The sequence below is a fragment of the Pan troglodytes genome, chromosome X (genome assembly GCF_028858775.2).
Source record: "Pan troglodytes isolate AG18354 chromosome X, NHGRI_mPanTro3-v2.0_pri, whole genome shotgun sequence".
NCBI lineage: Eukaryota > Metazoa > Chordata > Mammalia > Primates > Hominidae > Pan > Pan troglodytes.
Window position 1 is genome coordinate 69982415 of NC_072421.2, and position 23042 is coordinate 70005456.

At 43.6% G+C, this 23042-nt stretch overlaps 1 protein-coding gene across 1 annotated transcript; it reads left to right on the forward strand.

The window, feature by feature from the left end:
* The first annotated feature begins 8 nt into the window (after positions 1-8).
* Positions 9-15925, forward strand: PIN4 (peptidylprolyl cis/trans isomerase, NIMA-interacting 4). Its single transcript, XM_016943158.3, has 4 exons — positions 9-192; positions 4817-4890; positions 15162-15281; positions 15745-15925. The coding sequence occupies exons 1-4, from the start codon at positions 75-77 to the stop codon at positions 15901-15903; spliced, it is 471 nt and encodes a 156-aa protein (XP_016798647.1). The 5' UTR covers positions 9-74; the 3' UTR covers positions 15904-15925.
* The last annotated feature ends 7117 nt before the right edge of the window (positions 15926-23042 follow it).

A 23042-nucleotide genomic window follows, 5' to 3' on the forward strand; every position in this document is an offset into this window, starting at 1 on the left:
CAAGCTGTGCCTGCTTCCGGAGCCGCAATAAGAACGGTCAATTGAGATGCGGCTTTCAGGCATTTGTTTAGGACATGCCCATGGCGGGGCTTCTAAAGGGGCTTGTACGGCAACTGGAGCAGTTCAGAGTTCAACAACAAGCTTCCAAGATGCCGCCCAAAGGAAAAAGTGGTTCTGGAAAAGCGGGGAAAGGTAGAGCGGCCAGAGCGATCAAGGAGAATGGGGGCGGGTGAGGAGCGAAGGGAGGGAACAGACAGTCCATCTCCGGAGTCCGGGACGGACGCAGCAGGTAGCCAGTGGCCCCACAGTGCTGCCATCGATTACATCTGTAGGAATACATTGGGCTACGGTTCAGGGACCGTCCTAGTGGGTAATGGAATCTGATGGGGATAGTTCCTCGGAGGCGATGACTTAGGCCTGCTATTTCAAGGGGTTATTAGAGCTCTAAAATTGGGTCTTATCAAAAGCCAGCAATAGGAAGTACACATTGATTATGGTCCTTAAAGTTCACTTTAATGCTTACAGAATGACATGCCCACCATCGGGGAAGGAATCATTCATCCATTGAACAGAAATGTGTCAGGCACAGTGCTAAGCGCTGAGGATACAAAAATAAGACAGAGGGCTGGGCGCGGTGGCTCACGCCTATAACCCCAGCACTTTGGGAGGCCGAGGGAGGATGGATCACGAGGTCAGGAGTTCGAGACCAGCCTGGCCAACATGGCGAAACCCCGTCTCTACTAAAAATACAAAAATTCGCCAGGCGTGGTGGTGGTGCGCGCCTGTAATCCCAGCTACTCGGGAGGCTGAGGCAGGAGAATCGCTTGAACCCGGGAGGCAGAGGTTGCTATGAACCGAGATCGCGCCACTGCACTCCAGCCTGGGCGACAGAGCGAGCCTCTGTCTCAAAAAAAAGAGAGATTTTGGCCTTAAGGAGCTCCCGAAGTAGTGAGGAAGATAAAGGCTTAGTGATCATAAAGCACTGTACTAAATGTAGTGTTGAGGGATGTGTATGGGATATAATAGAAATTGAGGGAAGTCCTTCATTTAGCTGGGGAACAGGGAACGGAAGACTTCCTGGAGATGAATTAGGCAGGTCAAGATGTGCATTGAGGGTAGGTTAAAGCATCCCTTACTTGGGGTCCAGCAGCAAAAGCACTGAGGTGAGAAACAGCATGATGTGTGCAGCGTAGTGTTGCTGGAGCAAAAACTCAAGGCAGAATGGCAAGTGGTGAGAATGAAAACAGAAACAAAGACGAGATCATGGAGAGTGCTATATATTCTGCTAAGAAGGACAGTTAAGGATCAGAAAGACCTGTAAGGAGATTGTTGTGGTAGTCTTGGTGAGAGATGATGGTGGACTGACCTAAGGGAGTGGCTGTGGGAACTGAGAAAAGAGAAAAGATTCTGTAAATATTAGGATGTGAAATAGTCAAGACTTGGTGATTTATTGGGTTGGGGAGGGGTGGTGAGGGAGGATCAACGATCATTCTGTTTTCTGGATTGGATTTCTAACCTGTTGCTGGTCCTGCAGGGTAACATCAAGGATACATGAGGAGCGGGGATGAGATTGATGAATTCACTTTCAGATAGATTGGCTTTGAGGTGTCTGTGGGACATCTCAGTGGAGATGTAGTCGGGAAGTGGTTGGATATTTGAGTCTCAAGTTTGAGGGAGAGGTCTAGACTGTACATGTAAGTTTTAGGAGTCACTAACTTATAGATGGTAGTTGAGCCCATTAGAGTGTATGCAATTATCCATGGAGAGTTTATAGAATGAAAAGAGCAGAGAGCAGAGGATGTGATCCTAGGACAGGCAGAGAAAGAGGCAGACAGATAGAGGGAGTGCAGAATGGTGGCCAGAGGCTGGAGAGACCAGAATGTTTTAAAGAGAGAGGGTATAGTCTATCAAGAACAGCAGATTTGGAAATTAGAGGTGGCCTTGGGTAAAAGTGGTTTCAGTGAAACAGAAGCCAGATTACAGTGACTAGAGAACTGACTGGGAAGTGGTAATTTGGACTTCTTGGAAAGTTTTAATTGAAAAGCATGGAAATGGGATGGTAGATAGAGAAGGACAGAGGATTAAGAGAAAGTTTTATTTTCTTTGCTTCTTTGGAATGGGGAAAACTTGGGAGTGAAGCTGAAGGATCCAGTAAAGTAAAAGAGGTAAAGGTACAGAAGAGTGAGATTTAGGAGAAAATGGAATCCAGGACCTAGGGGGAGCAGGGACACCTTATGCTTGAGGTCACAGGAAAGGAGATGGAGGGGCAGGGACTCAGTAGGCATCTTGAAGAGAGTGGTAAAGGTCTGGAATATCGTAATGGGAGAGGGAATGAAACACAAAAGAAGTGCCTTCAGGGCTAGGAGCCTGACTAAGATCAAAGGCCATGAATTTGTAGACTACATAATCTTCACAGTCTGATTTACCTAGTACTATGCAATTGGCACAATATAGGATTGAAAAGAGCTAGGTGCAGCCTTAAGCCATGGTTGAGGTTTTGTTAGGCAGTTATGATAGGAGGATAGCAACACCAGGGAATTACAAGGGCCAGTGGGAATGCAGTTCAGATGAAGGAACATGGGGTCCAGAGTGGGAAGGGAAAAAGAGGTCTGGTGGTCTAGGTGAATGTAGCAGGACGAAGGGACTGGGGTCAAGGGAGAGGTTCTGTGAAGTTAAAGAGCCAGTATTGTGGGAATGAGACATGAGGAAGCTGGAAGGACAGGAGGTTATAGCCAGAGACTGAACTAGTTCTGAGTGGCACAGTTCCATCGTGTGCCCCCGGGGCAGGTAGCTTGGAGTAGAGAGCATGACATTCGGGAAAGAGACCTAGAACTGTGAGATTCCCCAAGATAGATGGTGAGGTCACTCAAGGTAATGGCAGGAGTGAGGGTGGAGAGGAAGCCCAAAGCTGATGCCAGAGTCGTCAGGAAATCAAAGGCAGTGAGGTGGCAGTCAGAAGATGACAGCATCCAGCAGGGAAGAGGATGGGATAACTGGAAGGCATCATCATTCAAGAATGGATCTATAGCAAACCCACTTAGGAGTTTGATTTAATAACACTCCTTTGGCAGTAACATTTTTTTAGGGTTTTGGTAGTCAGTATTTGGGGTTTTCAGTTTAATCAAACATTTATTAAAACACCTTTTGTGTGCCAGGCATTGTGCTAGGCTTGGAGATACTAAGACAAGCAAGATGGAGACTCTTGCTTAAAACTTTTCAATGGCGGCCAGGCGCGGTGGCTCACGCCTGTAATCCCAGCACTTTGGGAGGCCGAGGCTCGCAGATCACGAGGTCAGGAGATCGAGACCATCCTGGCTAACAGGGTGAAACCCTGTCTCTACTAAAAATACAAAAAAAATTAGCGGGGCGTGGTGGCAGGCGCCTGTAGTCCCAGCTACTCGGGAGGCTGAGGCAGGAGAATGGCATGAACCCGGGAGGCGGAGCTTGCAGTGAGCCGAAATCGCGCCACTGCACTCCAGCCTGGGCGACAGACAGAGCGAGACTCCGTCTCAAAAAAAAAAAAACAACTTTTCAATGGCTCCCTATTACGTCTAGGATAAGTCCCAAGCTCCTTAATGGGGCCAAAAGGCCTCAATGCCCTGACCCTCAGCTACCTCCCTCAGGCAGGCTCATCTGAGTGCACTCCCACCTCAGATTTGGCTTCATCCATACAATTTCTTACACATACCATGTCGTTTCCCCCATTCTGGAGTGTCTCCTCATCCTTTCTTTGGCTAACCAGCTCCTACTCATCCAGGAAACCTTCCCTGGCTGGCTCCAGTGTCCCTCTGTGCTTCCACAGCCCCCTGTCCATAACCATCTCTGCATCTCCTGCATTCTCCTGAAATGATCTGTCTTCCTCACTAGAATATGAGTTTTCTGAAGGAAGGTACATGGCTTGTTCATCTTTGTACTCCCAGTGCCTGGAACTCAGTAGTTGTATAGGAAATATTTATTGAACTGAGCCCTTAATTCAAGTGTAATTCTTAGGAACATCAGCCTCTAGCAGTATGTAGGCTGCCATTGACACAGAAGTTACCATAGTAGTAAAATGACATACTAGTAAAATGTAAGATGCTGCTAATGGTTCTAGGAAGACATCAATAGGCAATGTAGTAGACTCTAGAAATTTGGACATGAATGTATTCTTTAGCCAAAAATGGGTAGTGGGAAATTTGATCTTTTTAAAAAATGTATTCTTGGAGATTTTACTTACTGGAATTGTGATGCTTGAACACATAGTTGTGGTACATGATAGAACTCTTACAAGAACTTAGGAGTCTGCCCTCAGAAGGCAGGGTGTTAAATTGGATGCAAAGAATCTGGGCCAGGCTTCCGGAGCTTTCATTCACCTATTAGCACACTCATTTGTGTATCCATTTTCTGTGAAGGGTTTATATAGGGCACAGATTTCCTGTTTGAAGAAAGATGGGTCAGATTAATTTAGCTTGATGTTGTAAAGCAAGCTTGTCCAACCCACGGCCCACGGGCTGCATACGGCCCAGGATGGCTTTGAATGCAGCCCAACACAAATTTGCAAACTTTCTTAAAACATTATGAGATTTTTATTTGTGATTTTTTTTTTTTAGCTTGTCAACTATCATTAGTGTTAGCGTATTTTGTGTGGTCCAAGATAATTCTTCCATTGTGGCCCAGGGAAGCTGAAAGGTTGGATACCCTTGTTGTAAAGTGTCTGGCCGAGTTCCCTTTTGAAGTGTGGCGTTATGATGGAAATATCCACTCCGATTGTGTGTTGGACCTTTCTGTAAACATGGAGGTGCAGTTTAAATGAGTACCTGTCATCTCTTCTCTAAAGGGGGAGCAGCCTCTGGGAGTGACAGTGCTGACAAGAAGGCTCAAGGTCCCAAAGGTGGTGGCAATGCAGTAAAGGTGAGTTACTGGTTCCTTTTTTTCCATGTTAAATATAAATTCTGTTTGTGTGTTAGTACACATAAAAGACAGAATGCTTAACTCATTCTAACAGGCTAGCCTAACACTGGTATAAAATCAAAATAACACAAAATTGTAGCTGGGAGCACCTGTAATCCCAGCACTTTGGGAGGCCAAGGCAGGCAGATCAGCCTGGCCAAAATGGTGAAACCCTGTCTCTACTAAAAATACAAAAATTTGCCTGGTGTGGTGGTGTACACTTGTAATCCTAGCTACTTGGGAGGCTGAGGCACGAGAATCAAGAATCGCTTGAACCAGGAGGCTGAGGTTGCAATGAGCTGAGATTGCACCACTGCACTCCAGCCTGGGCAACAGAGTAAGATTCCGTCTCAAAAAAATAAATAAATAAAATTAAATTTTAAAAAAATGGAAAATATAGACCAGTCTTGCTTATGAAAAGTAATTCCCTTTAAATATTTTGTCATGTACTTTCTCAGATACCCAGAATTTCTTTATAGTTTTTTAGTATTGTTCCTTAAAATGCATTAAGTTAGATCTTCCCAGTAATTGAGTTATTTCTTAGGACAAAATAACATTTTATAAAACCAAGAGATTAGATAAGTGTTAAAAGTCCTCTGCTGAATAAACAGGCAAGGGTGCAGTTCTCTTTAGAAAGCTTCCCCACTGGTGAGCCACAAACCAGGGTCTTGACCATGAAAATGGGGGCAGGAGAAAATCAGCAAATAATTACTTGAAATACTTAACCTAGCCCCAGAGGAGTATCTGCTGGGAGAAAATTTAATCTGCAAACTAGTAAGTGCTATGTAACAAGGCAATTTCCATGTTTTAGTCAGGATATGGGAGCCTGTACTTTGATTCATTCATTCAGTAAGGACTTAGTGACATCTGCCCTGTGCCAAGCAATGTATTAGGCTCTGGGGATTTTTTATCATGTATTTATTTAATAAAAAAGTAAGAGATGGGCCAGGCACAATGGTTCATTCCTGTAATCCCAGCACTTTGGGAGGCCAAGGCACGAGGATCACTTGAGCCCAGGAGTTTGAGACCAGCCTGGGCAATATAGCAAGACCCTGTCACTAAAAAAATAAAAATAAAAAATCAGCCAGACGTGGTGGTGCACAACTGTGGCCCTAGCTACTCAGGAGGCTGAGGTGGGAGGATCGCTTGAGCCCGAGAATTTGAGGCTACAGTGAGCCATGATTGTGCCACTACACTCATCCTATGCAACAGAGCGAGACCCTGTCTCAAAAAAATAAATAAAAAGTAAGAGATGGTCCTTGTTATCACAGGCTACTTGGGAGCAGTTAGGTAAAGATATATATTTCATTGCTGTATGATAAGCATAGCAGTGGAACTGCATCATATATTCAGCCATACATGTGTAGCCTAAAAAAGAGAGATCATGTAAATGGTGTGGACTGTTCTGCCCACTCTTCTATTCAATGAACCTATGCCCCACAGAGAGAGAGAGATGAGAGACATGCACCTGCTTTTCTATAGTTGCCCTGAATTCTTGTGTGAGCATCCAATCATGTGAAGTGGGGTTCTGGTATCCAAAGATAAGTTTTCATAAAACATAGCCCCTAAATACAACCCAGTTACTTCATGTTACAAACGGAGTACAGCGTGCCTGGCTATGTCTGGGCTTAAATGAGAGCTGACATGCTGGTCTCCCATATGACATCTTCATAAAGGGATATTCTAGGGTAATTTTGGCTATATGCAGTTTTCACCTAATATGTTTTCACAAGCATCTAACCTAAGAGACTGTTGCACTGCATATGGCTTTAGCTACTTTTTTTTATTTTTTTTTTAATTTTTTTTTTTGAGACGGAGTTTCACTCTTGTTGTCCAGGCTGGAGTGCAATGGCACGATCTCGGCTCACTGCGACCTCCGCCTCCCAGGTTCAAGCGATTGTCCTGCCTCAGCCTACCAAGTATCTGGGATCACAGGTGCCCGCCACCGCGCCCAGCTAGTTTTTTGTATTTTTAGTAGAGATGAGGTTTCACCATGTTGGCCAGGCTGGTCTTGAACTCCTGACCTCAGGTGATCCATCTGCCTCGGCCTCCCAAAGTGCTGGGATTACAGGCATGAGCCACCGTGCCTGGCGGCTTTAGCTAATTTTTTAAAAACTTTGTTTTGTTGTTTTTATCTTTGTAGAGATGGAGTCTCGCTATGTTGCCCAGGCTGGTCTTGAACTCCTGGCCTCAAGCGATCCTCCCGCCTCAGCCTCCAAAAGTGTTAAGATTATAGGGGCATGAGCCACCACACCTGGTGCATGTGGCTTTAAAGAGGCACCTTACCCTCTCTGGAAAAAAAATAAGTTCAATGTGGCCACTCATGAGATATATGGAAAGGAGTGGCACGTTATTCACTAGGAAAGTAGATTAGGGTTAAATTTGTTTTTATAAAGCCTTTTATTTTGAGATAATTATAGATTCACATGCAGTTGTAAGAAATAATACATCTAGCTGGGCATGGTCGCGTGTGCCTGTAGTCTCAGCTACTTGGGAGGCTGAGGTAGGAGGATTGTTTGAGCCCAGGAGTTTGAGGCGGCAGTGAGTCAGGATCACGCCACTGCACTCCAACCTGGGCAACAGAATGAGGCCTTGTCTCTAAAAAAGAAAAAAAGAAAAAGGAAAAGAAATAATACGTATTCCTTTGTTTCTCCCAATGGTAACACCTAACAAAACTATAGTACAATAGCACAAACAGGATATTGACATTGATGTAGTCAAGATACAGACAATCCTACCACTACAAGGATCCCTCCTCTTGGCCTTTTATAACTATACCCGCTTCCCTCCTGCCCCACCTCTGCCCCCTTAACCCATGGCAGCAACTTATCTGTTCTCCATTTGTGTAACTTTATAATGTCAAGAATGTTATATGAATGGAATAATACAGTATGTAACCTTTTGGGATTGGTTTTATTCACCCAGTATAATTCGCTGGAGATTTCATTCAGGTGGTTTTGTTTATCAATAGTTTATTCCTCTGTATTGCTAAATAGTACCAGTTGAGTATCCCTAATCCAAAAATCCAAAATACAAAATGCTGTAAGATCTGAAACTTTTTGAGCGCTGACATGACACTCAAAGTAAATGCTCATTATAGCATTTCAGATTTTGAATTTTCAGATTAGGGATGCTCAACTGGTAAGTTTAATGCAAATATTCCCAAATCCGAAACACTCTGGTCCCAAGCATTTTGGATAAATGATATTCAACCTGTATCCCATGATGTGGAAGTGCTGTAGTATGTCGAACCATTCACCTGTTGAAGGACAGCTGGGTTGTTTCAAGTGTTTTTTGAAGGCACCAGTCGGTGAGGGACCCTGGGACCCTCCGGCCTTTTAGGGTTCAGCTCCTTTCACATTCTATCATTCTGCTTCAGACCCCACCCCTGTGCCCACACCCTGCCCTTTTGTCGCTATAAGCTCTGCAGATTCTGAGACCCATCCACTGACCACAGCTTCCCTCCTTCCCCTTCCCTTCCTGCCTCCGCCAATCCTGTTCCTCTGTTCTTCTCCTCACAGACCCCCAAGCCCTCAAGCCCACCCTGATCTCCCCACTTTCTCCTAGGCTTCATGTTTGTTTTCCTATCCCCTGCACACTCAAAATTAGGCCTAAGGGCTTGATCATTGGATTGAGGAGGTCCAATTTTTCTTTTGGCCACCTCCCTGCGTCCACCTCCCTGCTACTCAGGATCAATCCAATGGTCTACTTTCTATGCACTTAAAATCAGAACTATAGTTAGAAGAGAAGAATTCGAGTGGTTCTAGTATAAAGAAAAGACAAATATTTAAGGTGATGGATATTCCAAGTATACTGATTTAATCTTTACCAATTATATGAATGTATTAGATTATTGCATTACCTTGAAACTGTACATCTACTATGCATCAATAAAAAAGAAAGGAAGGAAAAGAAAAGAAAAGATTTCCTTGAAAACGTCTAGCTGGAGGCAACTTAAATATTAATACTTGATTTTTAATAAGTATGTAAATAAAGTATTTACTAATAATTCCAATATGAGTATTATATTTGCTCATAGATGAACTTATTTCAGTAGCTTGGCTCAAATTTGAAACAGTTACTTAAGAAAGAAAAATTCAGCCGGGCGCCGGTGGCTCATGCCTGTACTCCTGGCACTTTGGGAGGCCAAGGCTTGCGGATCACCTGAGGTCAGGAGTCCAAGATCAGCCTGGCCAACATGGTAAAACCCCGTCTCTACTAAAAATACAAAAATTAGCTGGGTGTGGTGGCGGGTGCCTATAATCCCAGCTACTCGGGAGGCTGAGGCAGGAGAATCACTTGAACCTGGGAGACAGAGGTAGCAGTGAGCCGTGATCACACCACTGCACTCTAGCCTGGGCGACAGAGCGAGACTCCATCTCAAAAAACAAACAAACAAACAAACAAAAACTCCCCAGAACTGCTGGGCCCTACTGGAAAGTCACACAGCCTTGGGGATTGGGACTACTAATACTTGGTCTCTGACTTTACCTACGCCCTCAGTGCTGCTCAGCAATCCTTTACCGCCCACCTGTAGCCATCCACCACCCCACTCCTATCAGTCAACAGAGAACTTCATTCCATGGTTCTCAACCCTAGACGTACATCAGATTCGCCTAAAAAAATACGAGTGCCTAGGGTCTCATCCCAGACCAACTGCATCAGAATCTCTTGGAGGGGGGCCTGGACTTTGATAACTTTTTTAGAAGGGCTGGGCTCTGTGGCTCATGCTTGTAATCCTAGCACTTTGGGAGCCCGAGGTGGGTGTATCACTTGAGGTCAGGAGTTCGAGACCAGCCTGGCCAACATGGTGACACTTTGTCTCTACTGAAAATACAAAAATTAGTTGGGCATGGTGGCATGCTCCTGGAATCTCAGCTACTCGGGAGGCTGAGGCAGGAGAATCGCTTGGACCCGAGAGGCGGAGGTTGCAGTGAGCTGAGATTGCGCCACTGCACTCCAGCCTGGGCGACAGAGTGAGACTCCATCTCAAAAAAACAAAAACGAAAAACTTTTCTAGAATTTCTGGAGGTGATTCTAATATGCTGCCAGGGTTAAGAAACACTCATCTAGTCTCACAGCGTTAGTGTGAGGATTTAATGAGATAAGTACTCATCAACTTTTAAATGTTTTTATTATTTTAACAAGAAAGTGGAAACCAGACCCATTGTCAGGAACTCATTGGCTTTCAGCCCCCTAGCAACAAAGTTACCTCCTCACCTTTTTTCCTTTAAGGCTAATTTTTCAAACTGTGTTCTGAATACCAAACCTTGCTCCTTCATTTATCTCTACCCTCTTTTTTGTTCTGTCTTCAACCGGTTTTTTTTTTTCCTGGGTCTTTCCCTTCATTCCGAAAATATGCCCAGGGACCTTTAAAATTCGTGGGTTTTTTTGTTTTTGTTTTTGTTTTTGAGATGGAGTCTCACTCTTGTTGCCCAGGCTGGAGTGCAGTGGCGCGATCTTGGCTCACCGCAACCTCCATCTCCCAGTTTCAAGCGATTCTCCTGCTTCAGCCTCCTGAGTAGCTGGGATTACAGGCATCCACCACCACTCCCGGCTAATTGTTTGTAGTTTTAGTAGAGATGGGATTTCTCCATGTTGGCCAGGCTGGTCTCCAATTCCTCACCTCAGGTGATCCGCCCACCTCTGCCTCCCAAAGTGCTGGGATTACAGGCCTGAGCCACCTCGCCCAGTGTAAATTTCGTATTTACATGTCTTCCACTTTTTGCCTCTAGCCAGAGCCCTTTCTCCTTTTCAAACAAAGTTAGTTTGTTTGAATTACCCTCCCACTTGACATTGTTTCCTCAGTCAGCCTGCTGTATTCTGGCTTCTGCACTTAAACTCTTCTGAAACTCCTTTTTCTGAGATCATTGCTCCATCATTGCACAATTTATTATACTTCTTACCTGATGTCTCTGCAACCCTTAACCCTTGTTGACCATTTCCTCCTTGAAACTCTCTCCTGCCTTGGTTTGTTAGCACACGCTTCTCTCCTACCTATATGGCCTTTCCTTTTTATTATGCTTTTTTCTTTTTTCTTTTTAAGAGACAGGTTCTTGCTCTGTCACACAGGCCGGGGTGCATGACATGCAGTGGCATGATCATAGCTCACTGCAGCCTTCAATTCCTGGGCTCAAGTGATCCTCCTGCCTCAGCCTCCTGAGTAGCTAAGACTACAGATGTGCACCACCATGCCCGGCTAATTTTTTTTAAAGTTTTTTTAGAGATGGGAGTCTTACTATGTTGCCCAGACTGGTCTCAAACTCCCATCCTCAAGGGATCCTCCCACCTTGGCCTCCCAAAGTGCTGGGGTTATAGGTGTAAGCCACTGTGCCCGGCCCCTTTTTATTACACTTTTTGAGTTCTTTACTTGTTGCTTGAACATTGATAGTCTCCAAGGTTACTTTAGCTTTCTTTCCTCCTCTTCTCATTTTCATCTCCTTCCTGGTAACCTCATGAATTCCACACTTCAGCTGCCACCTCCATAGTCATCACTCCCAAACTCTTTCTGTAGCTTGGCTCTCCAAGACACAGCTGCACTGTTGCCAGTTCGTTGGTCACACTTGCAGACCCCACAGGAATGAAAAACTCTTTGTCGCACTGTCTAAACTAGAATACTCGTTTATTCATTTATAAAATGGTGGACGGTATCCCCTATCTGTGACCACGAATGCAGTGTACATTTTCCCAGGAATTGTATCAGACAATCACTTTGTGAGTATGGAAGCAGAAACAAGGAGGCAATCTAGAAGCTGTCTCTTAAAAAAAAAAAAAATTAACTGTAAAACAGCCTCAGCCAGGTCCTTCAGGAGGTATTCCAGAAGAAGGCATTATCATAGGAGATGACAGTCCCATGCATGTTATTGTCCCTGAAGACCTTTCCATGGGACAGGACATGGAGGTAGAAAACAGTGATATTGATGATCCTGACCCTGTGTGGGCCTAAGCTAGTGTGTGTATTTGTGTCTTAGTCTTTAATAAAAAAGTTTAAAAATTAAAAAAAAATTTTTAAATAGAAAAAAGTGTATAGTGGCTGGGCGTGGTGGCTCACACCTATAATCCCAACATTTTTGGGAGGCCGAGGCAGGCAGATCACTTGAGGTCAGGAGTTCAAGACCAGCCTGGCTAACATTGTGAAACCCTGTCTCTACAAAAAATACAAAAATTAGCTTGGCGTGGTGACACGCGCCTGTAATCCCAGCTACTCAGGAGGCTGAGAGACACAAGAATCGCTTGAACCTGGGAGGCGGAGGTTGCAGTGAGCTGAGATTGTGCTACTGCACTCCGACTTGGATGACAGAATGAGACTTCATCTCAAAAAAAAAAAAAAAGAAAAAAGCTTATAGAATAAGGATATGAAGAAAGAAAATAGTTTTGTACAGTTGCACAATGTGTTTGTTTTTTAAGCCAAGTGTTATTAAATAGAGTCCAAAAGTTTAAAATTTTTTAAATGTATAAAGTTAAAAAGATATAATAAGCTAAGGCTAATTTAATATTGAATAAAGAAAAGTGTTTTATAAATTGTAGCTTACATGTATAGTGTGTATAAAGTCTACAGTAGGGGACGGGTGCGGTGGCTCATGCCTGTAATGCCAGCACTTTGGGAGGTCAAGGCGGGTGGATCACCTGAGGTCAGGAGTTCGAGACCAGCCTGATCAACATGGTGAAACCCCGTCTCTACAAAAAATACAAAATTAGGCCGGGTATGGTGGCTCATGTCTGTAATCCCAGCACTTTGGGAGGCCAAGACAAGCGGATCACCTGAGGTCAGGAGTTCGAGGCCAGCCCGACCAACATGGCGAAACCATCTCTACTAAAAATACAAAACTTATCCAGGTGTGGTGGCGCGTGCCTGTAATCCTAGCTATTAGGGAGGCTGAGGCAGGAGAATCACTTGAACCCGGGAGAGGGAGGTTGCAGTGAGCTGAGATCGCACTGCTGCACTCCAGCCTGGGCAACAGAGCAAGACTCCGTCTCAGAAAAAAAAAAATTAGTCGCTAGCCAGGCGTGGTGGTGCATGCCTGTAATCCCAGCTACTCAGGAGGCTGAGGCAGGAGACTCACTTGAACTAAGGAGGGGGAGGTTTCGGTGAGCCAAGATCGCATCATTGCACTCCAGCCTGGGCAAAAGAGCGAAACTCCATCTCAAAAAAAAAAAAAAAAAAAAAAAAGTCTACAGTAGTGTACAGTAATGTCCTAGGCCTTCATATTCACTCACCACTCACTGACTCACCCAGAGCAACTTCCAGTCCTGCAAGTTCCATTCATGTAAAGTGTCCTATATAAGTGTACCATTTTTTATCTTTTATACTATATTTTTACTGTACCTTTTCTATGTTTAGATACCCAAATACTTACCATTGTGTTACAGTTGCTTATGGTATTCAGTACAGTCACATACTGTACAGGTTTGTAGCCTAGGAGCAATAGGCTATGCCATATAGCCTAGATGTGTAGCTGGCCATACCATCTAGGTTTGTGTAAGTACAGTGTTATGTTTGCACAAAAACAAAATTGCCTAATAACTCATTTCTCATGTTTCCCTGTAGTTAAGTGACGCATGACTATAAGTGATTGTATTTGAATGTGAAATGAGAAATCCTGCGAAACAGCTATCTTGACAAAATCATTTTCAAGGATAATAGTGTTTTTTTAAATCCATGGCTTTATGTAAACATAGGTCAAATTTGAATACTTCAGTAGGGTTGGGCGTTCTTAATATTCAACCTATGATACCTTTTCAAAGTGTGGAATTGTGGGGAGGCTTATACATTGGGTCTCTTTTAGTAAGAAATACTTCCTGGCCAGGCACGGTGTGCTGACACCTGTAATCCCAGCACTTTGGGAGGCTGAGGTGGGCAGATCACTTTAGGCCAGGAGTTTGAGACCAGCCTGGCCAACATAGTGAAACCCATCTCTACTAAAAATACAAAAAGTTAGCTGGGCGTGGTGGTGCGCACCTATAGTCCCAGCTACTTGGGAGGCTGAGGCAGGAGAATTGCTTGAACCCGTGGGTGGAGGTTGCAGTGAGCCAAGATCGGGCCACTGCACTCCAGCCTGGGCAACAGACGGAGACTCTGTCTCAGAAAAAAAAGATAGAAATACTTTCTAGCAGGTTTTTTCTTATCCTCACTCTGATGAAATAATAGCTAGCCGTTGGTCAATGGTAGCTGCATTATCTCAATCTTCACAATCCTATGAGAACACATAGGTCCCGTTATCATTGCATCTTGATGTACAAATGGAGAAACACTTGGAGGTTTAAAAACATGCGTAAGTTCAGCCAGACATGGTGGCTGACGCCTGTAATCCTAGCACTTTGGGAGGCCGAGGCGGGCAGATCACTTGAGGTCAGGGGTTCAAGACCGGCCTGGCCAACGTGGTGAAACACCATCTCTACTAAAAATACAAAAATTAGCTGGGCGTGGTGATGGGTGCCTGTAATCCCAGCTACTCGGGAGGCTAAGGCAAGAGAATTGCTTGAACCCGGGAGGCAGAGGTTGCAGTGAGCTGAGAGCACACCACTGCACTCCAGCCTGGGAGACAGAGTGAGACTCCGTCTCTAAATAAATAAATAAATAAAGCCTAAGTTCATACAGCAGAGTTGGGATTTGATTCTAGGACCACAGCTCTCAACCCGTATCGTGTTTCCTCCTCCTGTTAGCATGAAGGTATATGGTAAAAGATGGGAGCTTCCCGGCCGTGAGCGGCGGCTCACGCCTGTAATCCCAGCACTTTGGGAGGCCGAGGCGGGTGGATCACGAGGTCAGGAGTTCAAGACCAGCCTGGCCAACATGGAGAAACCCCATCTCTACTAAAAATACAAAAATTAGCCAGATGTGATGGCACATAGCTGTAAACCCAGCTGTTCAGGAGGCTGAGACAGGAGAATTGCTTGAACCCGGGAGGCGGAGGTTGCAGTGAGCCGAGATCACGCCACTGCACTTCAGCCTAGGTGACAGAGCAAGACTCCTCAAAAAAAAAAAAAAAAAAAAAGGCGGAGCTTCCCACAGCCAGGTGCCTATTTTCCATCTAAATCAGGACTCTGAGACATTGTCTTAATATGGGGAATGGGATTGTGGTTGTTGTCCTGGGCAAACTTCCAGGATTTTTACTTGCTATGAACTAATGTGTTTTTTTTTTAACTGGTGGGGGTAATCCAAATGTAACCACTGTACTTTAAGGAGTCATTTGGGTCTCCAAGTATTACATGAATGTACTTTTTCCTTGCAGGTCAGACACATTCTATGTGAAAAACATGGCAAAATCATGGAAGCCATGGAAAAGTTAAAGTCTGGGATGAGATTCAATGAAGTGGCCGCACAGTATAGTGAAGATAAAGCCAGGCAAGGGGTATGTTGCTCTTATTATTTATAATTTTCTCTCAAGGTAAGAAAGCAAAGTAAAGATGACAAATAATAAAATAAGATAAAAATTCTCCATCCTCCACAGAAGAAACACAGAAGTAGGGATCATTCCTTTGTTCAACCATTGGTTATAGCCATATTTTGGTTTAAAGATCTCAAAAGCAGAAATGTCCAACTTGTAAATAGTAGAATAAGGGTCATCTATGTCAAAACCTAGGCATGACCAAACTTGCACAGCTAACTTCAAAGTCCAGCAGTGTTGAGAGTACTTATGTGTTCAGTCTAGTTAGACTTCTTCTACCTATTTGTCCTTATTGAGCCTATTCCTGTATTGCTCTTAGGAATATACCTCGTAACCTTAGCAAAATGTTGGGAAGTTCTCTCAAGTTACAGTAGAACTGTTCCCTCTTCTGGGCCACTTGATATCACTTATCTTTTGGGTTTTTCAGGGCGACTTGGGTTGGATGACCAGAGGGTCCATGGTGGGACCATTTCAAGAAGCAGCATTTGCCTTGCCTGTAAGTGGGATGGATAAGCCTGTGTTTACAGACCCACCGGTTAAGACAAAATTTGGATATCATATTATTATGGTCGAAGGAAGAAAATAAAATCATATGAAAGACTGAATAAGTTTTATACATTTTGTTTCTTTAAAAGGTATTACATATTCTTTTGAGCTGGAGCTGCAAGGAAATACAAAAATTTTTAAAAAGAAAAGATATTGGATGCTCCTTGTGTTCTGTGAAAGCTCTAAGTATGGGTTTGTAGGTGTAAGAGAGGGTGGGGCTAAGTGAATGTCAACTGTAGTAGGTATTCAGTCAGTCTTTCTCAAAGAGAAGTCAAGCAGACTCCCTTTAACCTGTATTCTCTTTCCTCCCAGAACTATATCTGACTCTCAGTCTGTCCCATAAATTAATTCAGAAACCATCTTCAGGGGAAGCAGATACCAACTCACACTATTCACACAACTGAAAATATTGGGCATCAAATAGATTAGTGTGTGAGAATCATAAAATAAGTTCCTAGACAACATTTGTTTTACATGTTAGTCAACTCTGATCTTCCAGGACAGGTGGTATTAGCTCCACTGTCTTAACATAGTACGCGGCACGTTATGCCTTTCAGTGTTAACTCCTTTCTTTTTAAATAAATGTTTATTGGAGGAAAAAAGCACTCAGTTGTTCCATGAGTTGTTTTGTACTAGACTAACCGAGTGCTGGTTAAAGGGAGGGATGTCAGCATAAAAATGTCATTCCCTCATCTTCAGTGTATGGGTTACATTAAGACTGTCCTTTCCAGGGCCAATGTTCTGTGCATCTAAATTTTTAAAATTTAAAATGCCATATTTATGACATATAAAAAAGTATAAAGATTACTAATATAAATACTATACTGCTTCAAAAATAAAACTTTGCCAACACAGCTATGTGATTCTTAACAGATTATTTTAACACACTGCCTTCTCTCCCTCAGCTGCATTTGATATTATACCCACTTATATAACGGCAACTTTACCTAGATATCTGACTTTCCCACTTGAGAAGAGTTTCTGAGCACCTCAGTAGGTTATGCCTCCATGAGATTTTCCCCACGGAGCAGATATGCCAGTGTATACGGAGAAGTTCAAATAGATATAAGAGGAAACTATGGCTGGGCCCAGTGGTGTGCACCTGTAGTCTTAGCTACTTGGGAGGCTGAGGCAGGAGGATCACTTGAGCCCAGGAGTTCTGGGCTGTAGTGTCCTATGCCAATCGGGTATCAGCACTAAGTTCAGCATCAATACAGTGACCTCATCTGGGCACAGTGGCTCATGCCTATCATCCCAGCATTTTAGGAGGCCAAGGTGGGAGGATCACTTGAGCCTTGGAGTTCGAGGCTGCAGTAAGCTATGACCATGCCCACTGCACTCCAGACTTCAGCCTGGGCAACAGAGGCCCTGCCTCTTAAAAAAAAAGAAAGAAAAACATGGTGACCTCCTGGGAGTGAAAGACCAGCAGGTTGCCTAAAAAGGGGTGAACTGGCCCAGGTTGGAAACTCAGCAGGTCAAAACTCCGGTGCTGATTAGTAGTGGGATTGCACCTTTGAATATCCACTGCACTGCAGCCTGGCCAACACAGTGAGACCCCGTGTCTAAAAAAAAATTTAAAGCTGAAACTACATGTTATTGATTGATTTTTTTTTAATGATTTATTGACATGGGGTCTTGTTACGTTGCTGAGGCTGGGCTCAAATGACCCTTCTGCCTCAACCTCCCTAGTAGCTGGGACTACAGGCAAGTGCCACTGCACCCTGCCTACATGTACTTTGAAAACTACATTAAAAACAATGTCTCTAGGCTGGGCATGGTGGCTCATGCCTGTAATCCCAGCACTTTGGGAGGCTGATGCAGGTGGATCACTTGAGGTCAGGAGGTTAAGAAGACCAGCCTGGCCAACATGGTAAAACCCCGTTTCTACTAAAAATACAAAAATTAGCTGGGTGTGGTGGCGCACACCTGTAGTCTCAGCTACTTGGGAGGCTGAGCCACAAGAAATGCTTGAACCCAGGAGGTGGATGCTGCAATGAGCCGAGATTATGCTACTACACTCCAGCCTGGGCGACAGAGCGAGACTCCATCTCAATGAAATAAAATAAATAAATGAAATAAAACAATGTGTCTAAATAAGGGCAGTAAATTCTGAAGAGCTGTATAGGCATGAGACACTACCAAGCTAGAGTCCTTTGCTTGGGACATTGACTTGCCCAGGATACTAAGTGAATACCTATTGCACAGATGTCACCACAAAGGAAAGAAGCGAGAGTGCTGAAAGGTGGACTAGAAAAAGCAAACTAAATTCTGTGGTATGGAGAGAGAGCAGTTATAGCTAGCCTGTGAGAAAGTAAGGCAGGAATGGACCTCTGACACCAAGCGAACCTTTGGGAAGTTAGCTTTTGATTGACAACTAAGATTCTGAAAGAGTTGGTAAACGGGCCAGGCAGCGCGGCTGACGCCTGTAATCCCAACACTTTGGGAGGCCGAGGTGGGTGGATCACTTGAAGCCAGGAGTTCAAGACCAGCCTGGCCATCGTGGTGGAATCCCGTCTCTACTAAAAATACAAAAATTAGCTGAGTGTGGTGGTGCGTGCTTGTAGTCCCAACTACTCGGGAGGCTGAGGCAGGAGAATTGCTTCAACCTGGGAGGTGGAGGTTGCAGTGAGCCGAGATTGCGCCACTGCACTCCAGTCTGGGCAACGGCAAAACTCTGTCTCAAGAAAAAAAAAAAAAGAGTTGACAAATGAAAAAAATTAAGGATTTATACAGATTTATATACATTATAGCATATGCATTTAATTCTGCTTTAAGACATCTCTGATTAAGTTCAGTGTTTACAGAACAAACCTTATTCATTGTAAAATAATTGCAAATTAAAATCAAAATAAGATACAAGTTCCCTCTTTTTATGTGTCAGATTGGTAAAGTTCAGAATGTTTAACATTGTTTGGTAAGGGTGTGGGGAAACAGACATTCATCCATTCATTAATGGTGGAAATGCAATTATATCCTCTGGAAAATAGTTTGGCAATACCTGTCAAATTTATAAATATACCCTTTGACCCAGCAACTCCATTTCTAGGGAGGTATACTATAATCATATGTATAAAAGATACAAGGATATTCATTACAGCATTATTTGGAAACAAACTGAACACCAACAATAGATTATGATAAATTATGGTATATCCCTCAATAGAATATCATGCAGTTATTTTAAAGTTTAAAATGAGGTACAGAATAGTGTACACAATACACTATCACTTGGGTAGCAACATAAATATATACACATATGTACTTGTGCTTGTACATCATAGACTGTCTCTGGGAATGGGAATCCAGAACTCCAGGACAGGAGGGTAAGAGATTTTTCACCTCACACCCTTAGATCAGGGGTCTTAAGCTTTCATTTGTGCCTTGCAGCCTTTGGCAGTTTGCCCAGCCTATGGATCCCTCTTCAAAATGTTTATTTTAGGCTGGATGCGGTGGCTCACACCTGTAATCCCAGCACTTTGGGAGGCTGAGTAGGGCAAATCAGTTGAGGCCAGGAATTCAAGACCAGCCTGGGCAACATAGTGAGACCCTGTCTACAAAAAATTTTAAAAATTAGCTGGGCATTGTGGTGTGTGCCTGTAGTGTCTGCTCTTCAGGAGGGAGGCTGAGGCAGGAGGGTTGCTTGAGCCCTAGAGTTAAGGCTGCAGTGAGCCGTGATCTCACCACTGCACTCCAGCCTGGGTGACAAGAGCGAGACTCTGTCTCAAAAAAGAAAAAATGTTGACTTTAAGTGCTTAAAGTAAAATACATAGGATTACAAAAGACAGCAACTATGTTGAAATACAGTAGTCCAAAGTTTTTAAACTGTGGCTGGGCACAGTGGCTCACGCCTGTAATCCATCCCAGTTCTTTCGGGGGCCGAGACAGGTGGATTGCCTGAGCTCAGGAGTTCGAGACCAGCCTGAGGAACATGGTGAAACCCTGTCTCTACCAAAAATACAAAAAATTAGCCAGGCGTGATGGTGGCGCACACCTGTAGTCCCAGCTACTCCTGGCAGGGGCAGGTAGGGCTGAGGTGGGAGGATTGCTTGAGCCCAGGAGGCGGAGGTTGCAGTGAATCAAGATTGTGCCACTGCACTCCCACCTGGGTGACAGAGTAAGACCTCGTCTCAGAAAAAAAAGTTTGTAATATGTGTGTGTGCCTCTTTATTAAATACCTGGTAGTAGGTCTAAAAAGCACTGTGACTTTGCAGTAATGAATATCAATGGCATTTTGAGATGTCTGCAATAACCCCAAAGTCTATGTGATTTCTACTGGTGACATAACATGTACTGCTAATACTTCTGCAGTTTATGCGTACATTTGTTAACAGTGGAGGATGTCCAGGTTCTTGGCATCTTGAACAAAGAACGAAACGCACAAACAAAGCAAGGAAGGGACAAAGGGATTTATTGAAAACGAAACTACACTCCACAGCATAGGAGCTCAAAACACCCTGTTAGAGAATCTTTGGGAGTTTAAATATCCCCTAGAGGATTCCATTGGTTACTTGGGGTATACCCTATGTAAATAGAAAGGATGAAGTGAAGTTACAAGTCATTTACTTGGCCTACGCCCTGTGGAGAGGATATTTCCTGTCATAGCTTTAGTGTGAATCAGCCTTATGTTCCCTGCCTCCAGACCCTGTTTTCCTGCTTCACATTCATGATGAAAGGAAATGCTATATTTCAGCTACCAGACAGAGAAAAGATAAAACTTTTTTTCCTATCCAAATTCAGACACCTGACTTCTTCTACCCATGAACCCCAGGTTAAAAATCCCTGCCATGGATACTGTTTGAATATGAGCATGTATTTTTTTCCCCAAACAACAGAATTTGTCGTAGTACACACACACTTGAACAGAAAGAGCATTGCTATTTTCAGTGAGAAATATTCCTAGGACTTAGACGCTTCACTGTTCAGATCAAATGGATATAGGCCGCTAAAGCTTCCTTGAAGGCAAATACATTGTGTGGATTTTTTGTTTTCTACATCAGGGAAGAAAGAAGTTTATTAGCTGAATTTTCACAAACATTTTTGTGTGTGGTAGAAGGGACAGAAAAACAAAGATGTAGGGCACAGCTACTCCCTTCACATCATGGTGGGAAGCACAGGGAAATGGTAAGCTGAACTCAGATGCAGACTGTGAATTGCTTCACAGTTACACCAGTATTTCAAAAATAATGATATATATTCAATCGTATTACCCTAAAATAGTAATAATTGCTTTTAGTAAGAGCAAAATTTTGTTCCATCAATAACCTGAAATTCAGCTTCTTTTGAACTTCTGTAATCTCTTGTAATATACATGAGATTATTAATGTGTATATACATATAATTTACAAGTAACTTTTATATGTATGGGATATAATAAAAATAAGTATTTGGTCTTTGTCCCTGGTTCCTGGCATATAGTTCCTGAAAGCCTTGAAATCTCAACTGGTGTCTTTTGTATGCTAATGACATAGCTTGTGGCTGGAGGCCCCTAGTAGCTTCAGGATGGGGGCTGGTCACCAGAAACAGCAAGGCATGATTAGAGGGAACGTTCAGCCCTAACTGCAACCTCTGCAGAGGGGAGAGGGGCTGAAGATGAGTTAATCACCCATGGCCAATTATTTTATCAATCATGCCTCCCTAAGGAAACCTCAAAAACCTTAACAATGGAGTTTGGAGAGCCCTGGATTAACATCAAAATGTTGGGAGGGTGGTGTGCCTGGAGGGCATGGACGCTTAATGCACCACCCCCATACCTTGCCCTACACATCTCTTCCATTTGGATGTTCCTGAGTTGTAGTCTTTATAATAAGCTGGTAATAGTAAGTAAACGTTTCCTGAGTTTTATAAGCTATTCTAGCAAACTATTAAACCAGGGGGTGGGATGGGACGGTCATGGGAACCCCTAATTTGTAGCCAAGTCAGACAGAAGTGTGGTTAACATGGGGACCGAACACTTGCCACTGACGTCTGAAGTGAGGGCAGTCTGGTGGGACTGAGCCCTTAAACTTGTGGAGTCTGATGCTAACCCTGGGTAGTGTCGAAACAGAATCGTAGGACACCAGTTCAATTTTGAATTGGAGAACTGGAGAACTGCTTGATGTGGAAAACCCCCACATTTGGTGTCAGAAGTGTTTTGAGTAAAAACAGCTCAGTGTATTATAGTGTATTCATTTACACAAGGTTAAAAATCGGTTTCACCCCAACCATGTCACCACAGGGAAGTCACGGCCTCACTGATCACTGAGCCTGTTTCCTCACATGAAAAATGGAAATGCTGTTCTCCCTTCACCTCAAAAGATTATGGTAAGGCTGAAATGAGAAACCTGTGTGGAGTGCCCAACACATAGTACGTCATCAAGGATAGTCCACTTCTCTGGTGACAGAGTGCAGCGTGCTATACTGCAGTTTATCTTTCTGCAAGGGAACCAAACTCCTTTTCAGTCTACAATCCAAAGATAGACTGTGATAATATGTGTCAGAATAGACGAGATACCTGGTTTGGTGAAAGGGAGAACACAGTTAATGGTGCATTAAGAATGGCTAAATGGTCAGCAGTGACTCCAGGGCAAGCTACCAGTGATAAAGAATCCTAGCACCAGGTACCTAGCTCAGCTTTCTGCTGTTCCAGTTTAGTACTCTATCCAAAATGCTGGGGACCAGAAGTGTTCTTGATTGTGGAGAATTTCCATACACATGAGATATTTTGGAGATGGGATCCAAGTCTAAACATGAAATCCATTTATGTTTCATACACACATTATATACATAGTCTGAAGGTAATTTTATAATTACTTTTAACGATTTTGTGCATGAAACAAAGTTTGTGGATGTTGAACCATTTTATTACCCTTTGTAGGCAGGCTTGCATGGGAGAATCTGGGCCTGTGTGGAAAGGATATATAGTAGCTGAAGGGGTCTAACAGAATCTCTTTTCTCTTGGGGATGCTGAGTAAACAGTGTGTTATACACCTTCATTTTGACTGTGACATGTCACATGACATCATCAGGTATGGAACTTTCCTCACTTGTGGCATCATGTCAGCACTCAGAAATTTTCCCCATTTTGGATTGGATTAGGGATGCTCAACCTGTATTAAGCTGAAAGCATGAAACAGCATGTTCACAAGCATATCTTAAGATCTGCCAGTATCATCTCAGTGAAACAAAGTGGATGGAAAACAC